This window comes from Callospermophilus lateralis, chromosome 13 (genome assembly GCF_048772815.1).
Source record: "Callospermophilus lateralis isolate mCalLat2 chromosome 13, mCalLat2.hap1, whole genome shotgun sequence".
In the NCBI taxonomy this organism is placed as follows: Eukaryota; Metazoa; Chordata; class Mammalia; order Rodentia; family Sciuridae; genus Callospermophilus; species Callospermophilus lateralis.
In genome coordinates, this window is record NC_135317.1 from 53,238,566 (window position 1) to 53,262,952 (window position 24,387).

Consider the following 24,387-nt stretch of genomic DNA (forward strand, 5'->3'; position numbering starts at 1 on the left):
AAAAGTCAATTGTTTCATCAGGACATTTTCTGTGCCAGAATATTTAACCTCAAGGCAAAATATCCAGGATAAAAACTCACCTACGCATTATCAAGTTGCTGTTGATTCTGAGCTAGAAAAGATGGGCACTTAGACTAATGCTTTCCACAGGGAAAAATCATAATTTAAATTCATTATAAGCTCTAATTCATAATTACTGTCATTTTGTGGCCTCAGTTCAAATTTGCAGCAAGACATATTTAAAAATAGAGCTCTTATCTATCTACCTCTTCTTGGTATTTTTTTCTACATCCTCCTCTATCCTAAAACAAAACAAGCAGCAGTTCAAAGAGGAGTTGAAAGAGGAGATCCATGGGGCTGAAACTGGGCCATTGATGGTTCTACCAGTCAGAAATGACCCCAGGGAAATGCTATTTAATATAACTAAAGAGACACAATAAGTCATGTGTCACTTAAGGATGGGGATACATTCTGAGTAATGTGCCCTTTGGTCATTCTGTGACTGTATGAAAACCATAGAGTGTACTTATATGGCTGCAATGCCAACAGGCCATATAATCTCATGGGACGACTGTCATATATGTATGTCCGTCCTTGACTAAAGAAACATCATTATGCAATGCATCCTGTACACAAATAGAAAGCTGTTGGCAAAGATGTTGTAATTTCTAGATTAAAAACAAATTGTGCTAAATTGGGGCAGACCAAGGAGGCCCCTGTCTTCTTGTAGACAATGCTTATTTGTTCCCTAACTTGAGGTTGGAAATTTTTCTGAGATGTTCATGTTATCATCCATTTGAACAACCAGCATAGATAGTGTTCTTTGTCCACTGGGACACTCTTTTTTTTTTTTTTTTTTTTTTTTGGCCAGGCTCACTGGGGGACAAACCAAAACTTCACACAATGACAGTTACAATATTTGATTTTGTTGACCATTACTCTGTATAGGATATGACCAAACTAAAAAGTGAATAAAATCATTGCTGCTATTTATTGCCTTGGTCTAAAAGCAAGATCCTCCATAAGGCATGTCATATTTCAGTTTAACCCAAGGGGAAGTTAGATGATTACTTGTGTTTAGGATAGTTTTTCTTTTTACTGCCCAAGGTCCTCTTTGACTCTCTCGCCCACTCCCTAAAAGAGAATTTTTGTTTGTTACCTCTTACCGACATTTATTTTGACAATTTTTCTCTGAGAGTCCATCTTCATCCTCTCCCATGATGTCCACGGCTGAAAATATCAATGCAACTAGAATGGCAAAGCAGCAGACCAGGGCAAAGATCACAATGCACTTCTGCTGGGACTGCAAGAGAAAGAAGAGGAAACATGTAAGTGGGCCGCCTGCCATCCCTTAGGAAACTTGAGATCTGACAGCTTTCCAAATTCCATGGACTATCCTTTGAGACATCATTACTGTTAGCATTGTGAGTGAAGGGCAGCCCTTTGGGTGAAAGTACCCAAGACCTTTAAACTCCACTAAATGGTTAGAACTTGTTCAATAATTCAAGTGCAGTATCCACACTTTTGAGTGAGTTTGCTCCTCTTTCTAATCAAAAACAGCCCAGAAAAGATCGCTATAAGGTCTATTGTTGCAAATTAAAAATAAAACACAGATGCTAGCTAGTCTCATGGTTTATGCAGCTGACACAGTATATTTCAAAACACTGAACACAGGCATAAACAACATTCATACTTTTGATTTTCATTTAGAGATACAAGATGAAGTTCCAGGTAGTCAAAGCCACTCATGTGCATATGTTTAGGCCCAAGAGTTGTAGTCAGAGACATCCTTCCCTCCAGGGACTCAGGGCTAAAGATTGCAGAAGTCAGGGCCATGATTATTGGGTAGCACCTGTGATACTGGGACAAATAATTTTGACTACTTTTTCTCTGCTATGGTCTGAGTGCTTGTGTTACTACTCCCTAAGTTCGTATGTTAAAATCTTAGCCCCCAAAGCAACTGGCATTAGGAGATCAGGTCTTTTGGAAAGTTTTTAGACTATGAGTATAGAGCTCTTACAAAGGGGATTGGTGGCCTTAAAAGAAGCCCCAGAGAACTCCTTCACCCTATCCACCAAGTGAGGATGAAGGAAAAAAGTGCCCCCTAGGAAGTGAGTCCTCACCAGGCACTGAATCTGAGTCTCCTTAGCCTTGAACTTTTTAATCTCCAGAACTGTGAGAAATGAATTTTGTTATTGATAAGCCTTCCACTTTAAGGCATTTTGTTATAGCAGCCCAAATGACAAAGTCACCCTCAATTAGATAAATCCAAATAGGGAAAAGAGAAGAAAAGGCAATTTTTAAATATCTATGTGATCTTAAGGGTTATTTACAAAGAGTAGTGATCTTCAACCAGGCAGCGCAGCCAGGGACGTCATCTTAGCCAAAGAATAAATATAAATATACAAAAGACTCATTCTCTGCCTCTATGTATCCCTCCCCACCCCTGCCACCATCTCTCTCTCTCTTTCTCTCTCTCTCTCTCTGACACACACACACACACACACACACTCCCTCTCCCTCTCTCTCTATTCAAAGGGTTGTTGAAACCTGCTGACTTTGCCACTCCTATCACGCTCCTGACCAGTAATGCTATAGCCAAATGATTTCTAGGGAATCCAAAGAACCTCCCAAACTCAGAGTCCAATTCTTCCAAGACTCAACCTCACAGGGCACATTACAGAGAAAGGCATTTGAGTCATGAATCCACAATGTTTCCAAAGACTTCCTTTAGGTGTTTTCTAACCCTCCCTTGGGTCTTATCTCCCATTAGGACCTTGCTCCACATTGTGTTCTCCACATCATTTAAACAATACATATTCACACTCCACACTCAAAAATGAAGCAGGTGAAAGTCAAAGGAAGACACCGCCACTGTTGTTTTACCCAAGACCTTGGTTATGTTTAAGTGCTGGATCATGGTTTGTTCTATCCCTAAATAATCAGCATAGTGCCTAACAAATAAAAGGTGCTCCAGAAACATGAAGGAATAAAATCCAAAATGCATGCTGATTTCTTTGGAACAAAATTGCCAGCATCATGCCTCTTGTATTTTAGGCCATTATTGTATAAACCAACAAAAGGGGAATGAATGAAATTAAAATGACAGTGGCATACCTCTTGGAATAGAGGCACATGAAATGTCTCTTTCAAGACTCAACTATGACCTGATTGAAAACTGGATTGTTTCCATAGTGGAAATCAAAGTGGTAAATCTTATAGTTCATCCTTTTTTACTCTCTGCTAGAGCTGGAGGTTAATTAGTGCACACGGTTAGCAACTATATAAAAGTCTGCAGAACAGATTGTGCATTTATCTTGTCCTTTTATTTTCCATCCATTCCCTATTCCTTGTTAATATTATTTTAATTTTTTGTGTATGTGGTGCTGAGGATCAAACTGACAGTCACACTCAGGCTGGACAAGCAAGCACTTTACTGCTGAGCTGACCCATTGATTTTATCTCTAAGAAGCACCTCGGTGAACCAGTTGAGGGCTCCAACTTTGGAATCAGAGTGTTAACATTCTGCCACTTACTGCTTGCACGCTTTGGGCAAAATATTTGCCTTTGTACTTCAGATTTCCTGTCTGTAAAATAGGGATAGCAAAAATAACTACTTTATAAGGTTGTAGATACTATATGTATGGACAGGTAGTGTATACAGTGTGGACACAATGGCCAAAAAGATGAATCATGTCCCAGGTGAGACACAGCAGGATGGTTTGAGATTTTCACCACACTAATCAGAATGGCATGCAATCAAAAATGAAAAATTATTTCCAAAATTTTTCTTGTGATTTTTTTTTTTGGTAAGGGAGGTGACTATAGGTAACTGAAATTGCAGAAAATAATGTAGATAAAGGGGACTACTATATCAACTATAGTAAATCCTGCATAGTACATGTTCATCTTGGACTCATTTGCCTTTAGTAGTTCATTTTCAAACATTACTGAGATCATGACAAATACATCCTAATGATTTAAATATAAATATTGTCATGTTTTTTTCTTTTTGGGGATTTAAAAACAATTTTAAACAATACATATTCTTATTTTGAAAATGTTTCCTCCTGGCCTTTACTTTTTATATATTTTATTGATATTCACTATTTATAAAACTGAAAAAATATAACCTGTTTATAATTTTGAAAAAAAAAAACAAATCCACATAATGTTAAAAAAAAATAAATCACAATTTTACTCAAATATATTGTCATTTATTTTGGGTTATTCTATACTACATTTATTTATCTAAAAATCTGGTCAAATTTACCCTATATAGGGTTTTATATTTTATTTTTGTCACTTGATCCCATTTTAATGTCATTAATTTTCTTTTATAGTTTTAAGTTGGGCATTACATGAATATATTATTGTCTCCTTTACTCTAAAAATCTAAGGAAAAAGTCTACTCATTTTATAACAAAAACAAATCAACATTTTCTCCATTTTCCCTAGAAATTGTAAACAGGAAACACACACACACACACACACACACACACACACACTCACAGCTTTTAGAGCAGTTTGAAGTAGAGTAATATTATTCACATTAACCAAGTTTAGAAGAGACTCTAACTCAGAGCAATATAATTAAACATTATATCAAAAAGAATCCTAAAGACAAAACTTACACATACCACTGTAGGGTACACTGGGGACACTTGATGAATGCATCCTAGTGATGCTAATACTAAATGCTTAAACTACAACATTGACTTGTTTCCCTTTATTCTGAATGTTATGATAAAGCAGTAAATGAGAATTAGCTAATTTGTGTCCTATTGGAAGTACTTTGATGTAATAACCCTTACATGTTTCCATTAACTTATTATATTAATTTAATTCTTTATTATAAATTCTATCAAGAAGAACAATTGAGCTACTATTTTCATTTTAATTTGTCAAAGAATAAAAACTCAGACTCTGATATTCACTTTTAAATGTCTCCTTGGAACAATGAACTATAATATAAGATCACACCATTACTTAGTCTCATTTCACTTCCACCTCATCAAAAGTGAAAGATTCTATTCATCTGGTAGCATAAGAGCCTCATAAATTAATCCAGACTCCAAGTAACCAAGAGATTTATTCATTTTCAAATCCTTAATAGATCATTCTGGAAATCAATTTGAACAAACTTTTCTGTTTTTATTGTATTGAATCAAAGAAAGTAAAGTTTTAAGGAAAACCAACAAACATAAACCAAATTTCATTCATAAGCTCAACACATTAAGAGAAAATAAAATTTGAAATGTAATATCTAGTATCAGTCAAACTTTACTTTTCACTACAGTTTACATACAAATGGAAAAGAATTGCTTTCTTGGTCAATAAATCCAATTATGCTACCATTAAAAGTATTTGAGTATATATCCTCACCAAGCTTACTTTACCTCAAATAAGAAATAGAAATATATGACCTCTAACTATGGAAAGAATAATAATTTAAAAATCAGAAAAAAATTGTTTTTATACTATTTAACAGATTCTTAAAAGGAATTTCCAAAGGTGCATAAAAGTAAAATGTAAATGTGCAAAAACTGACCAAAACTTAAAATTATTCATATTCTTTTTCATGTATTTACACGATTTTTTAAAAAAATGACAAATTTTAAAAAAAACATAATCATGGCATCTTAAAAATGTAACATTTTATGTGTACAACTTTTAATCCCTGCAGAGATATAATTATGTTACATACATTCTCCAAAGGACAGATGTACAAAGTAACATATTTAATTTTTGAGTTGTTCAAGTGATCGAACCAGGTAAAAATAGTCGGGGTATGTATTGGTTCTTGTTTTTTTTGGTTTGTTTGTTTCGTAGTGCTGAGGATGAAGCCCAGAGCCTCATGGATTCTGGGCAACTGATCTACCACTTAAATACCAGTTTAGGTATTTAACTTATGGATCTAAATCTGAACTCTCTAGATATATTTTATAGAGTCAAATATTTCCCTTGATTTTCTTTTTGGTTTTGTCATTTTCTGCTCAATGGTTATTTTCATATTATTATTAATTCTAGTTAACAAATCCCCATGGTGATCCACTAGTGTAGAAATCAAAGTCGAATGGTTAGCCCTGAGCTGTGGAGTCATGACATTCTTGGGCCTATACGATTTTCCTACATTTCTAAATATGTTCCTAAATTGAGTTCCTGGTCATGTTCCATGGAAAACAGGTCACCCATAAGATCCAGAGTAACTGACTTATTAATGGTTACACTCTGGAACCAATTCAGAAAATCCATACTGCAGAGTTAGGGCAGAATTTTCCAGAGAAAACTCTAGAAATCCTTATAATAGAGTTATTAATTCACTTTTAAGTTCCTTAGAATTCTATTTTAGAATTTTCTTCATCTTACTCGGCACCCCTTTCCTTAGGGACTCTATTTTACTCCCAAAGCTTTACTACCTATATATAATGTATCCCACCAACCCACAGCATACTGCTGAGAACCACTGCATACTGAATGAGTTTCCAGGCCATTGCACAGAGAAGAGTTTTGAAAGAGTCCATAAATCTAAGTTGAGGAGAAAAACTGGGGATAGAAGGGCCATGTAAGCTAGAGTTGGCAGGACAGAGTACTAGAGAGAGACCTTCACAAGAGCCCTAAAGATCTTCAGAAGGTCTCCCTGAGTCTTTAGCTGAATACTGATCAGCACACATGTGTGAGAAAACCACCTGTACCCGGGGAAATAACCACTTGAAAGGAACAGGTAAAACATCTCTGACCCACCCACAGGCTGGGGAGAGCTGGTGTTCCCAAGACACAGAGTGAAAAAAAAAATCTTATAATATATAGAGCACCAAGCAGAATGTTAGAAAGAAATGGCATATAAAATGAAAATAGAAAAAAATCAGGCCTGGATTCAAGGCTGCTTTGGTCTGTCTAAAAAAGTCATAAAAAGCATGACTCAGAAAACTCAAACTGCTCACAAGAAATATAAAGCAAAAGCTCATAGAACTTGAGGACAAATTAAAAATTCTCAGTTATTTAGTAATTTGTAAACCCCTTTCTCATAAATGGATAAAATCAGGAGATAAGAAATCAACACGTACACAGAAGACTTGAACAACATTGTCAACCAACTTCACTGAATTGACATTTATGGAAAATTCCAATAAAAATTAGCAGATTTGTCTTTTATTTGAAAGCACATAAAACATTTGCCAAAATAGACCATATTCCTGGGTTTAAAACAAGCCTCAACAAAGTTAAAAAATTCCAGTTATACAAAATATATTCTCTGACCAAAATAGAATTATATTATAAATCAATAGCCAAAAGATCTCTAAAGAATTCTCAAATATTTATAAACTAAAAGAAATTTTGCAAAGTCCATGGGTCAAGTAAAAAAATGAGAATCAGAATCTTGAACTAAGTGAGAATTAAATGCAATGTAAATGTGTGAGATTCAGCAAAATAAATGCTTAGACAGTTATTTATAACTCAAAGGTCTTAAATGACATCAACATGAGAAATATCAAGAGAAACAGAACAAATCCAGGAAAGTCAATATATCCATCTTTTCAATGAAAGAAAAGTAACAATGTGGGTCTGTAAATAATCAAAGAAATAGAAAAAGAAAAAGTTTCGTAGCTAAAGCATATTCCTTGCAAATAATCACATTTATTTTTGTGCAGATGGGTTTGGCAACAATTCAAAAGATTGATAACTAATTTATAGGGATTTGGGGAAATGGGCATTGGTTAAAACTGCAACCTGACTGAGCTTGTTTTGATGGCAATTTGGCAGGTTTTTTAAAAATGATTTTATCAAAATTTTAAATGCACGTATTCTTGACTCTTAAATTCAACTTTCAAGACTTAATTTTACAGAAGTATTCACGCTGTGCACGAGGACATAAGAGCAAGTATATTCCAAAAGTTATTTTGAAAATAATGTATCCATAATTACAGGATTTGGTAAAAAGAGTACAATATAGTGAGCCAATGGAATGTTCTATAGCCAATAATATGTATATATGCAGAGAAAGATTCCATGAACTTGTACAAATCTACTGTTGTGATTTTTCTACCAAGCAGAGAGATTTGCGAGTCCAGAAAGGCTACATTGTTAAAGATGATCATGGTTCCCTCTGTATTATTTGGATATGTTATGTTAGCCCTGAGTCTAAACTGTCTCTTAGAGCAATAAGGAAGAAAGCTGACTATTTGTACTATTCCCAAGGCAAGTTATTTCTTCAGCTCAATTTTCCTGGTTTTACTAGTGGGCTTCATTAACCACTACCTCTAGGTTGTTTATATTCACTTAAATCCCTTAAAATTATTAAGCAGAGAATATATACTATCCCAAGTCTCAGAAATTACAGAGGACAACTAGAGAATCACTGGTCTTTGGAATGTGAAGAATACTCAGCGATCATCTAATCCAACCTTTCATTTTATCCTTTCCTAAATAAGAAAATCACTGAGAGTAAGACACTGGTGACCCAGTTGTAGTCCTCTTCTCTGTCAATGCTTGGTTGATTGAATAAGACACCAGCAAGCAAAAAGAACAATTGGCACAAGAGGCACTCTTGGGCTGCAGTGGCAGTCTGTGGCTTGAGGGCAGGCAGACCTGGCATGGCACACACGGAGTGGTACAGAGAAGACCCTGGAGCTTAAATGACCTTCTTCAGTGCCTGGCTTCTCACCTGCAGTCATTGGTGGCTTTAGCAGAGGGAAGAAAAATGTGCTGCACTCATTCTTAAAACACTTGCCAAGCATCCAAGACATACTACACACTTTATTAACACTGGTGATTCAGAAATACAGCCTGGTCTTTTTCTTTTCTTTTTTTTTTTCTCTTTCTCTTTTTAAAAAAATTTGTATTTGTTCTGTTTAGTTATATGTGACAGTACATTTATACAAACATGAAATAATCTTATTCTAATTAGGATTCCAGTCTTGTGGATATAAACAATGTTGAGATTCACTGTGGTGAATTCACTATGTATGTACATAGGAAAATCATGTCAGATTCATTCAGTCATCTTTCTTATTCCTGTCCCCTCCTCCATTCCCTTCATGCCCCTTTATCTAATCCACTAGAAAGCCTTTGTCCCTAAGGACCTCACATTTGAAGTGTGTGTGTGTGTGTGTGTGTGTGTATTTGTATGCATGTTGCAGAAAGAATGGATGTGCCATTCTAGATGCACAGGTTGAGGAGGAGGGAGGAATTGATTGGTAATCCATTTCACTGAAGATTTCTACTTGAGTGGGCCAATTTTGCTGTCTCCCCCCTCTCCTTTCATGCACAACTAATTCCTAAAAGAAAAGGAGAGAGAATTAAGAAGTTTCCAATGTACTCATAAAAAAGCACAAATAGTTATTCTGAGTATTAGTGAATGAATAAGAACACTGTCAATGTCAACATGAAGTAGCCAATATTTTAACAGTTAAAATGTTGTACTTTCATGTTCTTTTTTTCCTCCCCTCTACTACAGATAAAAGTGAACACCAACAAAAAATGACATGTAATCATCAGCTGGTCTTTGATAAGCTGAGGGTTATTTTGGCAACCTGTACTCTGCTTTTAACAAGCTGGAAAAAAGGCTTCGAATCTTTTAACATATTAAAATAAGTCCAAGTCCTTTCAACTTATTTCTGATGGAAATTTATTCTGAAGTCAGCTGGTTATGATTGTTTTATGTTTCTTTTCTAAGTTATTTGTTTTCGGGTCACTGAAAAGCTTGATATTTATCTGGCTGATGGGGGGGTGAACCACTGTTGACAAAACTCAATAAGCTATATTTTAATTTAAAAGCAAGTCAAGGTTGACTTTGGGTATAAGAGGGAAGTAAATAAAAAGCAAAATTTATCCTTGGTATCCCTGGTACTTAGTTGCTCAGTTCCCTTATTTAAAAAGGGATATACACACACACACACACACACACACACACACACACACACACAAACACACACTGCACACATACTTGCATAAAACTACATTTAGATCAACTTAGAGATAGGGTGGGAGGGAAACTTTAAACCAACTTATTCAACTTTACAATCACTGTTAGGGACCTTATTATCTTCAGTACCCGGATGGACAACATCATAATCCTCAGCTGGGACACATCAAAACTACTATTTAGGAAGGCAGCACTAATTTTTAGAAAGTTCCTACTGATGTGGGAAGAAACTTGATGAACATAAGCATGTTGTATCGTCATAACTAAACAGCTATCCTGAAGGCTCCTCTCCCTCTTAGGGATTCTTTACTACCCTAGCTCCCTTTGGGCTTTTTCCTGCCCATCACATCCCTTGGGTCTTTCTTTGTCTCTCTCTTTTTAGAATTCCATCCCTCTCTTGTCTGTTTGCTGCTTTCCAAGCCACTTTCTTTCAGCTATTCTTGCTTTCTTTCAGATCTCCCAGGGCTGCCCTCTCACCCCGTCAGTGCTACAGTCTGCCCCTGACTGGGTTTCTGTAGGGCTCTCCCTACAGGACACAAGTCCCTCTGTTGAGGTTATAAGAGTTTACCAATATATGAATGATAGTGTCCTGGGGCAATGGATAAAGAAGTGCAGTTTTATGATAGACAAAATGAGGTCACTAATACTAGAAGGAGGAAAGGCAGGGTTAAACATTTCAGTAGAGATTTTAACAGATGTAGAGACTCTCATCTAATTAACATCACTGTAGGAATAAAATGCAGCCTGCTGCTCTTGGAGATGCCAACATTCTTCTCCTCTTCACTATTCATTTATTTATCAATCTTCTTGGGTAAAAATCCCAACACAAGCTATGCACACAGCACAGTTATTTCCACCCACTGGCAGGACAATCCATAAGAGCATGGCTTTGGGGAGCCAGAGGGAGTATATGACTATCTGAACAAAGCATCATTCTGAGCCACAGAGTTGACTCCCGTTGTTGCCCATACAAGCAGTCATTTTCTGCAAGGAGAGTGTCTGTTTATTGTGGTCTGAGCTGCTGTTAGCCTATTCATAAATCTTCCTTTGGCATAGGCATCAACAACAATTGCTGTGCAATTCTTCATGCTTCCCTATCACAGCATATTTATCACTCCTTCAAAAGCAAAATAAATCACCTTACAAACTTCTAAGCCATAGAATAAATTATTAGACGATCATCGAACCAGGAAGAGGAAAGACGCAAGCATGGTTTACATGTTCTTTCTTTCCTTGCAGCAAAGCTCTTTCAGTTCCTCCAGTTCTCAAAGAGGCTGATTTGTGTTCTACATCACTGTCAAGCAATCACCAGCACCTAATCAAATATGGCTTTACAGTGTACCTTTTCATATCTGTCTGTCATTCTCTGTTCTCACCTTTCCTAGCCCACTCTCTTTGGTCAATGCCCCTGAGCTACTGACCATCTATCCAATCTGGCCCTACCATGCATGCCTTAGCTTTTCCCTCAGAGTCTGAAAGCAGTGGAGACAGTTAAAGGTTTAGGGCTGTATCTTGTTAGAGAACAGTACCATTTGGTGGCCCATACCTCAGATGTCACTGTGCAATCAACTATATTGTCTGTCTAGAGCTAAGGTCCCCCCATTGTTCTCAGGGGTGATATGGGACCCACTCCTAAGAGAGGTGCTATGTAGCCTCCTAAAAGGCCAGACTCAAATTGAATGCAGGGAAAGTGAAACCCCTGGGCATTGTTGGTGGAAATATAAAACAGTATTCCATTGGGAAAGACGCTATGAAATTTCCTCAAAAAATAAAAAAAAAAATGAATCATCATATAATCTGGCAGTTCCAATCTTAGGTATACAGTATCCCTCTCCTTATCCAGGAATTATGTGTTAAGAGTAAATGCCTGAAACCCCAAATGGTACTGGACCCTGTGTATACTATTTTTTTCCTGTACATACCTATGATAAATTTTAATGCATAAATTAGGCACAGTGAGATGTTAATGGCAATAATTAATAATAAAATAAAACAATTATACTGTAATAAGAGCTATATGAAAGTAGTCTCTCTCTCTTTCAAAATATTATACTGTACTGTCCTCACCCTTCTCCTTGAGATGATATGAGATGCTAGAATGCCTACTTGATGAGATGAGGAGAGGTGAATGATGTAGACATTGTGATGTAGCATTGACCTAACACTATTGACCTTCTGATGAAATATCAGACTTGTGAATTATTTATTTATGTAATTTTCCGTTGAGTATTTTCAGACCATGGAAAGTGAAACTGGATAATGGGAACTACTGTATAGCCAAAAGAATGGAACGCAGAGTCTCTACCAGAGATCTGTAGGCTGAGATTCACAGAAGCATGATTCACAATAACCAAAAGATGGAAATCAACCAGTAGATGAATGGATAAACAAAATACATCCATAGAACTATTGTTCAGCTTTAAAAGGGAAGAACATTCTAACACATCTACAGCAATGCGTAAACCTTGAAAATATCATGGTAACTGAAATAATCCAGCCCAAAAGACGAATGTTGTATAATTCCACTTACATGAAATACTTAATAAGAATAGTCAAGTTGGTAGAGACAGAAAGTAAGACAGTGGTTTTCAGGGCCTGGGGAAAAGGGAAGAATTGAGGAGCAACTGCTTCATGGATATGGAATTTCAGGACTGCAAGATGAAAAGAGCTCTGTGGATGAATAAGGGTAATGGTAGCACAACAATGTGAATGCATTTAATACCACTGAGCTGTACAATTCAAAATGATCAAAATGGTAAATGTTGTAGTATGCATATTTTATAATAAAAATAATTTAAAGAAAAAAAAAGATTAACAACAAACAACAGATGATGAGTCTGGACCATTATGGATTAGATATGAGGTGTTCCCCAAAAATCTCATGTGTGAGACAATGCAAGAAGGTTTAGAAGTGAAATGACTAGGTTATGAGAGCCTTGATCTTATCAGTGCATTAATCCCCCGATAAGGATTATCTGAGTGGTAACTATAGGAAGCTATGGTGTGGCTGGAAGAAGTGGATTCCTTTGGGGTGTGCCTTTGGGGTTTATATTTTGGCTTATTAAACAGAGCTCTCTCTGCTTCTTGAACCACACTCTTCTGCCATAATTTCCAGTCTCACCTTGAGCCCTGAGGAATGGAGCCAACTGTCTATGGACTGAGAACTCTGAAACCATGAGCCCTCAATTAAACTTTCCTCTTCTAAAATTGTTCTTGTCAGGACTAAAAGACCTGCAGCAAAAAAGCTGACTGAAACATGGACTTAAGTTTTGCCTCTCAACTTAGGTCTCTTCCTAACTAGTCCAAAGTTTCCCTTTTAGCTTCTTGTTCCCTCTCATCCCACACCTTGGTCTTTTACAGTGACCAAGGGCCAACAAATTTTCACTCCGGGTGCACATACCAGTACTTCGCGGCTCTACATACAGTGCTCACTGAGGTCATCCACATGCCAGATGAAATCCGTATTCATACCAGTAACCTACTCAGTTGACCTTCAGGTGTTCAGTATGTTCCCATGCTAGAACATACTAGAACCCACCAAGATACCTGGTTTCCCTGCCCTCACCCTTCATGGCCTATTCCTTTCAGCGTCTACCTGATTTCAGCTCCCTCTCAAATAATCTCAGCTCCTCCTCTAATGACAAGGCATTGTGCAAGTAAAACTATGCGTATACATTTGATGGGGATGGGTGGGTAGAGGCACAACTACCCATGCTAAAATACTAGATGCTTAGGAAGAAAGGAAAACTATGTTCCAAGAAGCATAAGGATATGCAAATCTTCCCTTGAAATACAAAGCAAAATAGTGGCTGAGAGAAGAGTAACATGGATAAACAATCAACAGCTGAGTTACAGCAAAGCTCTCTTCACTTCTTTGGTTTTGTTTTCTATCTTTTAAAAAACATATTAATGGATGTTAATGTGTCACACAATATACCTACTTGTTATCTGTGTCTTTCATGAGGACCCTCTAGAACACTGGGGTATTTGAAAGTTCTATGGCAGACCCATGAGATGACATTTCTGGCTTACATTCATTGAAATTCTTCATTGTCCCAAATATGGCTTAGAGTAAAACTTCCGTAAGTATTTTGGATAATACATGAGATCACTAGGAAATGTCTCACTTACAATGGGTAAATCCTCAAGCTCCTGGGAATGACGTGTGCTTTTTTTCTGCCTTTGGAATATTTCAGTGAAAAGTTTACTTCTTTCAACAATACTGCATAGTCACTGCCATTCTTCCAGATGAGGGAGATAGCAAGGAATGAGTAGTGAGCCCTGGATGTGCCTCTAGTAAGGAGCAGAACTTGAACACAAACCAAATAAAATAACATTTACAGCCAAGCAGTAATATCCTCCAATAATACCTCAAGGGCACCAAGAGCCCTCATGCTACATTTCCTTCCTGGAAAGTTCTCCCCCAGTTCCTAGCCCTGTGCCGCCATCTTTGCCTTTGCTTTATCCTACTACCCCAAAGCTCACCCTAGCCTTTGCATTTCTTCACCAAAATTCTAAATTGCTTATTAAAGCTCAGATTTTGAGCAATTTTGATCTTTAGCTCTTCAATTTGAAGCTTATTAATTCATTTTCAAATTTTATCACATCTGTGTTCAAAATACCTTGGGACCCATTCACTGGGAAAGCTTTTAATGTGATTTCTTTCTCTCCTTCTTCCATCTGATATTCCATAACACTTTTTAAAATCCAAACCTTTGTGATAATCCATTTTGTAAAATCAGATTCAATGCAACCCCTAGGGCCTACATTTTTATTGCTTTGGGGAAAAGAGATGCATTCTGTACCTCCATGGCTTTGCTTTATTTCCAGTACAAATTACATGTTATGACCTTGTGATATGAGCCAAGGGCTTGCATGTGTGCAAATTCCTGCCTTCTCTATTGAACACCAGGTACATGTGAACTGGAGAATATAATTTCTCTGGAGGTTACAATACAATCAAATCCTACCTCTAGCCAAAGCACATTGCTCTACATGAATTTGCACAAAAAAAGAGAAAAATAAAAACTAAAAAGAACAAGAGAGAGAGAGGGAAAGTTTTTGTCCACTTCCAAAGGTGTCAGACAATAAGACTAGATGTCCTTAGGGATTCTGAAGAAGGAATGAAAAGTACTTTTTTTCCTCCTGTGCTGCACAATTGTTTAAAAATATAAATGGTATTAGCCTAAATCAGGTATGGTAAAATGACAGTTACAAATATTAATGCCTTGAAAGAAGTGTTTATTACTTATTACTTCAAGTTCTCAAGATATGACACACAGAATCACATGGGGAAGCACTAAGGTTCATCAGGAGGCATGGGAGTGAGAGAAAGGTATGGGTCAGAGCCTTTACTGTGGAAGGAATGACCAAGGCAAGGGTAGACAAGTTTGAGCAAGTTTAGAATTGGATAATTTGAATAATGTTGGTGGTTCTGAGCTTTAGAGATGGTGTCTATTGAATGGTACCTGACCCAGGGATGATTTAGGGCAGAAGAAATATTTTCTTAGTGTGTGAAAATAAGATAAAGGATGGGGTCAGGGTTTTGGATTGGTGGCTTGCATATGAAAGTGTATTCACAAACAGAAATTATCTAGGTTTGGGAAGAGTAGTCTCTAGAGGATTAACAAGCCCTCTATCATGTCAAGGCATTGTAAAATAAAGAAGATAAAATATGATTATTATAAGAATGCAATGGAATATTTAGTGATTTCAACCCAAAAGAGGACCTACTAACACACTAGTCCCAATAGTCCACAGTCCCATTGTTGATGGTTTATGAACTCACACACACTCAAACCTTCAAAAAGAGGCATTATAATGAAGTCAAAAACTTTTTCTTATTTAACAAGAAAAAAAAAATACGCTGGAGTTGAAATCCAGTTGACATGGAATGGTGTAATTCTCTATGCCACATTCATAATGAAATGGCCAAGACCAGGGGTTTGAATTGTATTTTAGCTTGCTCAGCAACAGAATATTCTGTATTTTCTTATATGCTATCTTTAACACTGAGCAATGCACTTATGAATAAAATAATTCAGGCTAATGATATTATGCTGAATATAATCATTTAAATGAACTGTTATTCCCAGGACTACCATTTAAACTATTAGTCAACTTTTGGTCAGTGGAGGCTTAGAATGTGTCTCTGGCGGGTATAAAAATCAGAAAGGGACTTTAATTGGCAGGAACCTCTTTTCCCAAACAAAGGTACAGTAAACAGATATAGTCACTGCTTATCATGAATGACATTTCTATGATTTCATAATAAGCACTGAGGTCCATAGGGTGAGGACTTGTCTTAGCAGAAAGAATAGCAATTAAGTTATGCATAATGGGATATCTGAAATAGTTACATTTTGGAGTAAAAGTTTTATATTGCCCTGTCTGCCTAGTAACTAAAATGAAGAGGTGAAAGAAATTCATTCATGAAACAAATATTTATTTAGAGCCTACAATCTTAGACACTCTCCCAGGCCCTAAAGATCTAGTTGTACATAAGACTGTTTTGGTTTCTTCTTTTAGAGCTTTTACTCTAATAAGAAAGATAAACAATAAATAAATTAACAAAAAATACACAAATTAATGTCTGATGTTGAAAAATGCTATGTAGGAAAAAAAACAGGCTAGCATGATGGTGACAGGAGGTGGAGCATTTTGGGTAGGATGACTGAAAAAGTAGCCAAATTTTACCTGAAACCTGAAAGAGTTAATCAACGGAGCTCAGAAGGGGAAAGGTTCCAGGGAGTGGGAACAGAAGGTGCAAAGAACTTTGAGTGCAACTTAGACGTTAATTCATCAGATATGAGCAGAAATGAAGCAGGGGCAGGTCATAAGGGACTTCTATGCCATGGCTAATGATATGAATTTTATCCTTAGTAAAAAGAAAAACATTAAAGGTTTTAATGTAGGAAAATTGGCATGATGGCATTAAACTTGTTTTTACTCTGAACCATCCGCAAATATGTTGAAGACTTGATGTCCTATTGCCTTTGAATACTTGGTATATATTCCTTTTTTCCCCACCGTTTTTTATTGGTGCAGTATGTAAACTGTACATATATATGATGGGATTTGTTGTTACATATTCATATATGCACACAATATGACAATAAAATTTGGCCAATGTCACTCCCCACCACCTCTCCCCTTTTCTCCCACTTTCCACTCCTTGGTCCCTTTACTCTGCTGATCTCCTTTTGATTTTAATGAGATCCACCCCTACCTTTCTTTCCCTTTTTCCTCATTGGCTTCTGCATATGAAAGAAAACATGACCCTTAACTTTCTGAGTTTGACTCATTTTGCTTAACATAATGGTCTCTGGTTCTATTCATTTTCCTAAAAATGACATAATTTCATCTTTCTTTATGGCTGAATAAAACTCTATTGTATACACCACATTTTCTATATCCATTCATCTGTTGATGTACATACACCTAGGCTGGTTCAATAGTTCAGCTATTGTGAATTGTGCTACCATAAATATGGGTATGTATGTATCACTATAGTATGACTGACTTTAATTCTTTAGAATAAATACTGAGGAGTGGTATAGCTGGATCAGATGGTGTTTCCATGCCTAATCATTTGAGGAAACTCTATACCGATTTCCTAGTGGTTGTTTTCGTATGTATTTCTGCAAAATAAGCATATTCCCCTACATAGTCACACTACATAACTGTAGCACAATCATCAGAATGAGAAAACTAACAATGATATATTACCATGCAATCCACAGAACCCTATCAAATTTTGATAGCTTATATTATAACAAATGGATCTGACACAATCATTCATCATCCCTCATTGTAACATCTCCCTAATTTGCTTAAATACAAAACAGTTCCTCAGCCCTTCCTTTGCCTTCATAACCTCATTATTTTTGAAAATTGCAGACCATCTCCTTAGCAGAATTTTGTTTAAAATGGGTTTATCGGCTGCTTCTGCATGAATAGGTCCAGGTTATGTATTTCTGGCAGGAATCATAAAAGTGATGCTGAGTTCTTTGTATTTCATCCTATCAGAAAGATAAAATTTTGATTTGCCCCATTACTGAGGATATTTACTTTGATCACTTGATCAAGATCATGTCCATCGAGTTTCTCTACTATAAAGCCACAACAACCCCTTTGTAACTAAGAAGAGTCTCATGGGGACATACTTTAAGAGTACACAATACCCTGCTCTCCAGCAAACCTACTTTCAGCATCTACTGCTAACTCTTGCCTGAATTCCAGAGTTATTGATGGCTACCAAATGTCATTTTCTGATTCTATCATTCCTTTTACATTTATTAATCAGTATTGTACTATAAGAGCTTTCTCTTCTTCTTTTTAAATCTATTTACTTTCTTGTATTAATATAAATTCATATATTCTTATTTTTATGTTATATATGCCATAATACATTTATAGATTTATAATATAATATATATGTGATTATAATAATGCCTATACATTGTACTATATATGTAGTATATTATTACCTTCATTATTTTTATTATATATATATATATATATATATATATATATATATATATATATTAAGTTGTAGGTGGACATAATACCTTTATTTTATTTTTATGTGATCTGAGGATTGAACCCAGTGCCTCACACATGCCAGGCGAGTGCTCTATCACTAAGCTACAGCCCCCGTCCCTCATTATTTATTTTGGTGCTTAAATTTCACCAGCTATGGACACCAGGAGCACCTGTAAGATGGCCTCTGTCCTCTTGACACGTCCCCATTAATATTTGAAAACTCATCTTTATGGTGTAATTGTTCTAGACACATCTCACACTATCTGTGCCCCATTCTCAGAACAAATCTTTCCTCTAAGTATTCCTGTACTCTTTCAGTTGAGAGTATTATTTAAAAACCAAGACCTAAATACTAAAAATGCTCAATGTTATTAGGGTATTGCTTCTCCCAGACCCTCTCAGTGTGCAAAGCTAGGAAATAAATACACACCCACACACCTATGTGATTTCAACATCCATCTCAGTATATAAAAAATGTTATGTTCAATCCAGCATCTAGAATTCTAATACATATCCCAGGTTCATTTTCTTGTCATCCTTTTATATTTTAACAACTCTCTTCACTGACAATAAGAAACCTGAATCAGTAACCTCCTATTTTTACATATTCGTTAAATTCCAGTACGTAACTATCTCCAACCCTGCGTGTCTGACACCCCCCTCAAACAGCTTCTTCACGTAGCTCCAAATTTGACAGTACCTCCAACAAGTATTAGGGAAGAAAAAAAGAAGAGTGCTTAAACTCTTCAAAATGATTTGTCTGGCTGTTGGTGAAGAATAAATTTTAAAAGGAAAAGAGTAGGATCATTGAGCACAGGTCGGAGTCAACCTATTCACCAATGTAAACACAAGGCAGATGAAAAGAGATAGATATAAGAAAAAGAATCCAAATATCTTGGCAAAGAGTTGAACAAGAGGCTGGTATGTTGGCTATTTGGGAGGGACATAAGGTAAGTGGAGGAATGAGGATTGTTCCCAGGGTTCAACCCGAGCATTGAATACAGTTGAAGACAGAAACTGAAGCGAGAAGAGATTTGGAATGAAGGGGAAGTTATCAAGTGTTGTCTTTTAGAATTTTCATTGAAGATTACTGCTGAGTTTTTATGTTATATATGCCATAATACATATATAGCTTTATAATATAATATATAGGTGATTATAATGGCAAGGCCAAATAAGGAGATGAATAGTAACATAATCATTAACATTGGACATGAGATTTAATTTCAAGGAACAGAAGAGATCACTATGGGAAAGAATGAAGATAACAATGAAAAGGCAGCCCAGGCCAAGCCCCAAAGCACGGTTTGTAGGTCTGAGAGCTTGAGCCAATGATGAAGACAGTGAGAGGGGAATGAAATCAGGAGGCAATGGCATCCTGGAATCTAAGAAAGGGGAGTGTTTCAAGTAGGGGAAATCATATAATTATATACCCAAAGTTGCTGATATGTCCAGTAACTCAAGGAAGAGAAGTCCCGTGGACTTGGCTTTGTGGAGATTGTTGGGGAAGCTTGATTAACTCATTTGTCTCATTGTCCCAGGTGTTGAGCACCTTAAAAACTTAAACATAGTACATAATAATAACATAATTATGATAATTATATAAAATTAATGTTAAGTAATACGATTATATATAAACTCTAGATTATGATTTCCAGTCTATTTTCATGTCTGTATCAATTCTGATGAAATATTTTAGAATTGAAAACTTGGGACCTCATGGGTTAAAAACATTAGTAAAAAAATGTTAGTGAGGGTGGTTGGAGAGCACTGGAGATGACTCAAAGGCATTTTTCTGGCAGCATGGAAAACAACTTATAAGGAGAAACCTTCCTGATTGAAAACATACAGTCCATAAAAAAATTTGTTTGTTATGTATCTTTACATTAAAAAAGTATAAAGCCTCCCCCAGGAAAATAATTGCTCTAATGATCAAAATTAATAAACATTAATTAATATGGACATTTGTTAATTATATTCTAATAGGTTTTTATATCTCTGTTAAATTTCTTCAAGGACTGATATGTTTTCAGTAAAGTATCCTCAGGTGTAAAATTGTTTCTCTGAGGTCTGAAGTGAGAGCTTTCAGGACAAAATTAGCTTCTTCATAAAAGTCTTGATTTGTGGTAGAAACAAATGTCAGCTGTCTACCAAATGTGGGTCTAGCACATCGTTCTCTTACACTTTCCTTCTCTCTCATGTTTAGCAGCTGCTGAAATGGAATCTGCAATTCTCTTTCAGTTCTGAGGCTCACATCATTTACCCTGAATTTTCTTTTGCCTCTCATTAACAAGCTCTCCTCGATATTTTTCCTTCATTAATGCAATTTATTTTTTAACTTTCAAAACTTTGGTATCTTTAAGAAGTTCCTCTCTGTCCTCATTTTTCATATCAAAGTCTCTTTCCTTGTTTTTCATTCAGTTTTTCCACTTTTCATTTTTCTTTATTGAGCTTCTGCTTTGATTAAGTTTTATTTTTGTAAGTTTCTTTTGTCTTTCCTTTTCTCTTGATTTTTTTTTTTCTTTGCTGTTCTCGAAGCTTCTACTAAAGCTTTGGTTTAGGTTTTTTTTTTCTTTCTTTCAATGTGTTACCTTTCATAAACACAAACTCCGAAAACTCTTTGCCTCTTAATTATGCCATTTTGGACATCCTCAGGAAGGCAACCTCTCACCAATACCAGAAAAATCAAAATTCTTTAATTTGAGAATATGACTGCATTCACACTTGGCATAATCCTAAACATAGGAAACAAAGCTTTCATTTGCTTTTCAAACGGCTTTGCCTGCAAGAGCCATGGACTCTTTCTTTCTCATAGCCATGGTCAGCCTGTGAGAAAAATACACTACATTTTTCTGAATTTTCTCCAGGTACTTGATAAAATATAAGGGAACTGATGTTTGACTTTTCCTGGAAGATAAAAATCTGAGAGCTTGGCTTCCACTATGATAGGGGGCTATTCAACTAGAGAGATACATCATGAAAACGTGCATTGCTGGGGGATTCTACTGCAAAGCACCATTTACTTCAAGAATAGCCATTTCCAGAGCCACCACCCGCAAGGACTTTAAAATTTTTCTTTGCAGTTCATAGAGTTTGTGTTTTCATTTCATATTATCTTTACAGCCTTCCCAGAACCTCCAAGATCTCCATAATATTCCAACCAGTTGCAAGTACTGATTGATAGGTGATTTTTCCTGATTTGAGTTCAAAGAAAATGCAACCTTAAGTTGCATTATGTTCTCTTCTCCCTTATGCATACTGTGCAAGAAGGGAGTTTCCACATGCTGCTGGCTGCTGCCTCTTTTCCTCACAGTGATCCAATATTTTTAAGTGTGAAAATATAATTATTCACAAATTTTAAACGCCAGCACCCTGGTGTACATGATGCTTTCTGGCTAATTTTCTAATTAATAAAACGAGGATATGCAACTTAATACACATCTTTTAATTGCCTACACTCTCAAAGGTTTCATATTAATCATCATAATAGTTTGCATAGGTTAGGCCATCAATATAAAGAGTGTGTATCTCCTGCAAAAAGCCCTGTTTAGATATTATTTATGGTGCTCCATCTAAAACAACGTCTAATAAAGTCCCTGAAGAATGATTCTTTGAAGGGAAAAATGTATCTGCTTAACATTTTCTGAGCTGTATCTAAGCAGCTGACCAAGAAATAAATAGGCCACTTAGGCTTTCTATGCTCTTCCTTGGGCAATATAAAATTATATAAGAAGGGGAAAACTGGCTTGAACAATTAAACACAGTTTCTCTACAGTGATCAGAGTTATGTTTCATAAGAGATTAATAAATAGTGGGCCCTTAATACAGTAAGAATTCTCTTAATACCTTCAAGGAACAGGCAAGCAGGGATTTACATAGAACACTCTAAACCTGGACGTAGGCAACCCTTCTTTTTTATGAGCCAAAGAGACCATATAATCTCATCTGCAGGACAGATTTGCTGTTCTGCAGGATAGTCTTAGACTCTGCAGTATACTATTGCTAGAATGTTAGGGTCACCCATCCAGATAAGGATGGGTCCCCCCCACACCCCTAGTCAACTGATGGGGGAAAAAAAAACCTTAAAAATAGTGATGCTTAAGTCAGAGTTGGGGAGAGATAATATGAAGAATCTATATTTCTTCCCCTGTTCTCTGCTTGAATTTTTTCAACTCCCACTCAATTCTTAGATTCAATCTTTATATCTTCTTTATTCAAGTGCAAACAAAAGAATATGCTTTTAAAACATTCCACAAGGAAAATACTACAAATCGTCAGTTATTTGATGCCAAGGTCAAAATGACCCTGATGTAATTGTTTATTCCAGCTACTGAAAGGTTGAAAATAACAGAGCTGATGTGAACACAGCTGAGAGGAAAAAAAACAAAAAACAAAAAAACAGAAACCAGAATAAAAATATGTGATTGCATGTTGTTACTGTTACAGTTACAAAATTTGAAGTTTTATATTTTAATATGCAGCCTGTCATGAAATCAGTCCTCCATCAGACCCACCAGAGGTGTGCCTGGTTTAGCACATTAAGGCCTTAATGAGAGACAATCTCAATTTCTCATACGGAAAACCTGGGATATGACAGAGGAAACATGGCCATAACCAAAATGATAAGCAAAGAATCAAGTTAAAGTATCTATGGCTCAAAAGTTGGAACTCTGGCAGCCAAAGTGTTGTGTCAAGACCTTTTAAAGGTTTTGAGCAGTAGGGTTTTTTTTTTTTCAGTTTAGTTTAGGGGTTCATTATAATAGTTTGGTCATTATTTCAATATCACTATGAGGCATCAAAGTGATACAAATGCAAAACAACAAGGACTAATAGGGAACTTTAAAAAAAACTGTTTTGAAGAGTCAGAAAATTTTTAAATTATGAAAGTCTAAGTTAGGGGAATGATAAAAGGAATTATTGTCTAGGCAGGGAATTTAGCTTATAGGAGCACAGGTAGACATCAAGAAATTAATTGTAGAAAGCTTCACATTTTTGCAATTATATAAGCAAAGGCAACTGATAACCAAAAAATAATTTTACCCCTGCAACTTTGTTGAATTCGTTTATTAGTTCTCTTAGATTTTTGGTGGAGTTTGGGGGTTTTCTATGTATAAGATCATGTCATCTGCAAATAGTAACAATTTGACTTCCAACTTGGAAAGCCTTTGTTTTTGCTTTTCCTTTTCTTGCCTGATTGCTCTGGCTAGGACTTCAAGATCTGAGTTGACTACAAGTGGTAAAATTAGGGATCCTGTCTTGTTTCAGAATTTAGAATAATCTTTCAGCTTTTCCTCATTCAGTATAATGTTAGCTATTGGCTTATTATAAATGGACTTTATCATGGGAGAAAACCATATGCATGACATCCTCAAAGGTAACTGAAAACAGATTTTTCAGGAGTGTGAAAATGATGTTACTGATGGATCAGGGAAAATGAGAACTGAGAGCTGATCTAGCAACGCAGAGGCTGTTGTTAACCTTGCCACCCTTGACAATCCTCTGCTGAAGTTTTGGAAATTGGAGACCCTGAATATAGACAAATATTTTGAATTAGTTACAGAAAAAGGAAAGTAAGTGTCAAGATGGGACCTAAAGGTAACCCAGAGTTAGGCAGGTATTACTATAATAGACATTTCTGCTATTGGCCATCCAGCATCCAACTATTCCTTTTTCTTACCCATTAGACATTGTTGTGCTATAGAGTTATTTCAGTGTGGTTTTTTTTTTTCACCCAATCAGTCCACCTCACTTGCCACATGAACTGTATTTATAACTCTTCTTTGTCTAGATTCTCAGGTTACATTGTTTTATATTCTAAGTTCCCATTAGCTATCATCATTTTTTTTTTTTTTTGGTCTTATCACTCCAATTGGTCAATACTGCCCCATTTTTCCCAGTCATCTAAGCCTTATAGCATC

The 24,387-nt window shown here is 36.1% G+C and overlaps 1 protein-coding gene across 1 annotated transcript in view; it reads right to left on the reverse strand.

Annotated features, from left to right (window-relative positions):
• The window catches only part of Pld5 (phospholipase D family member 5), a 389,728-nt gene that overhangs the window by 224,420 nt on the left and 140,921 nt on the right, over nt 1-24,387 (reverse strand). The window contains exon 2 of the mRNA XM_076872901.1: nt 1,167-1,303. Coding sequence (XP_076729016.1) covers nt 1,167-1,303 — 137 coding nt within the window. The remainder of the gene's footprint in view (nt 1-1,166; nt 1,304-24,387) is intronic.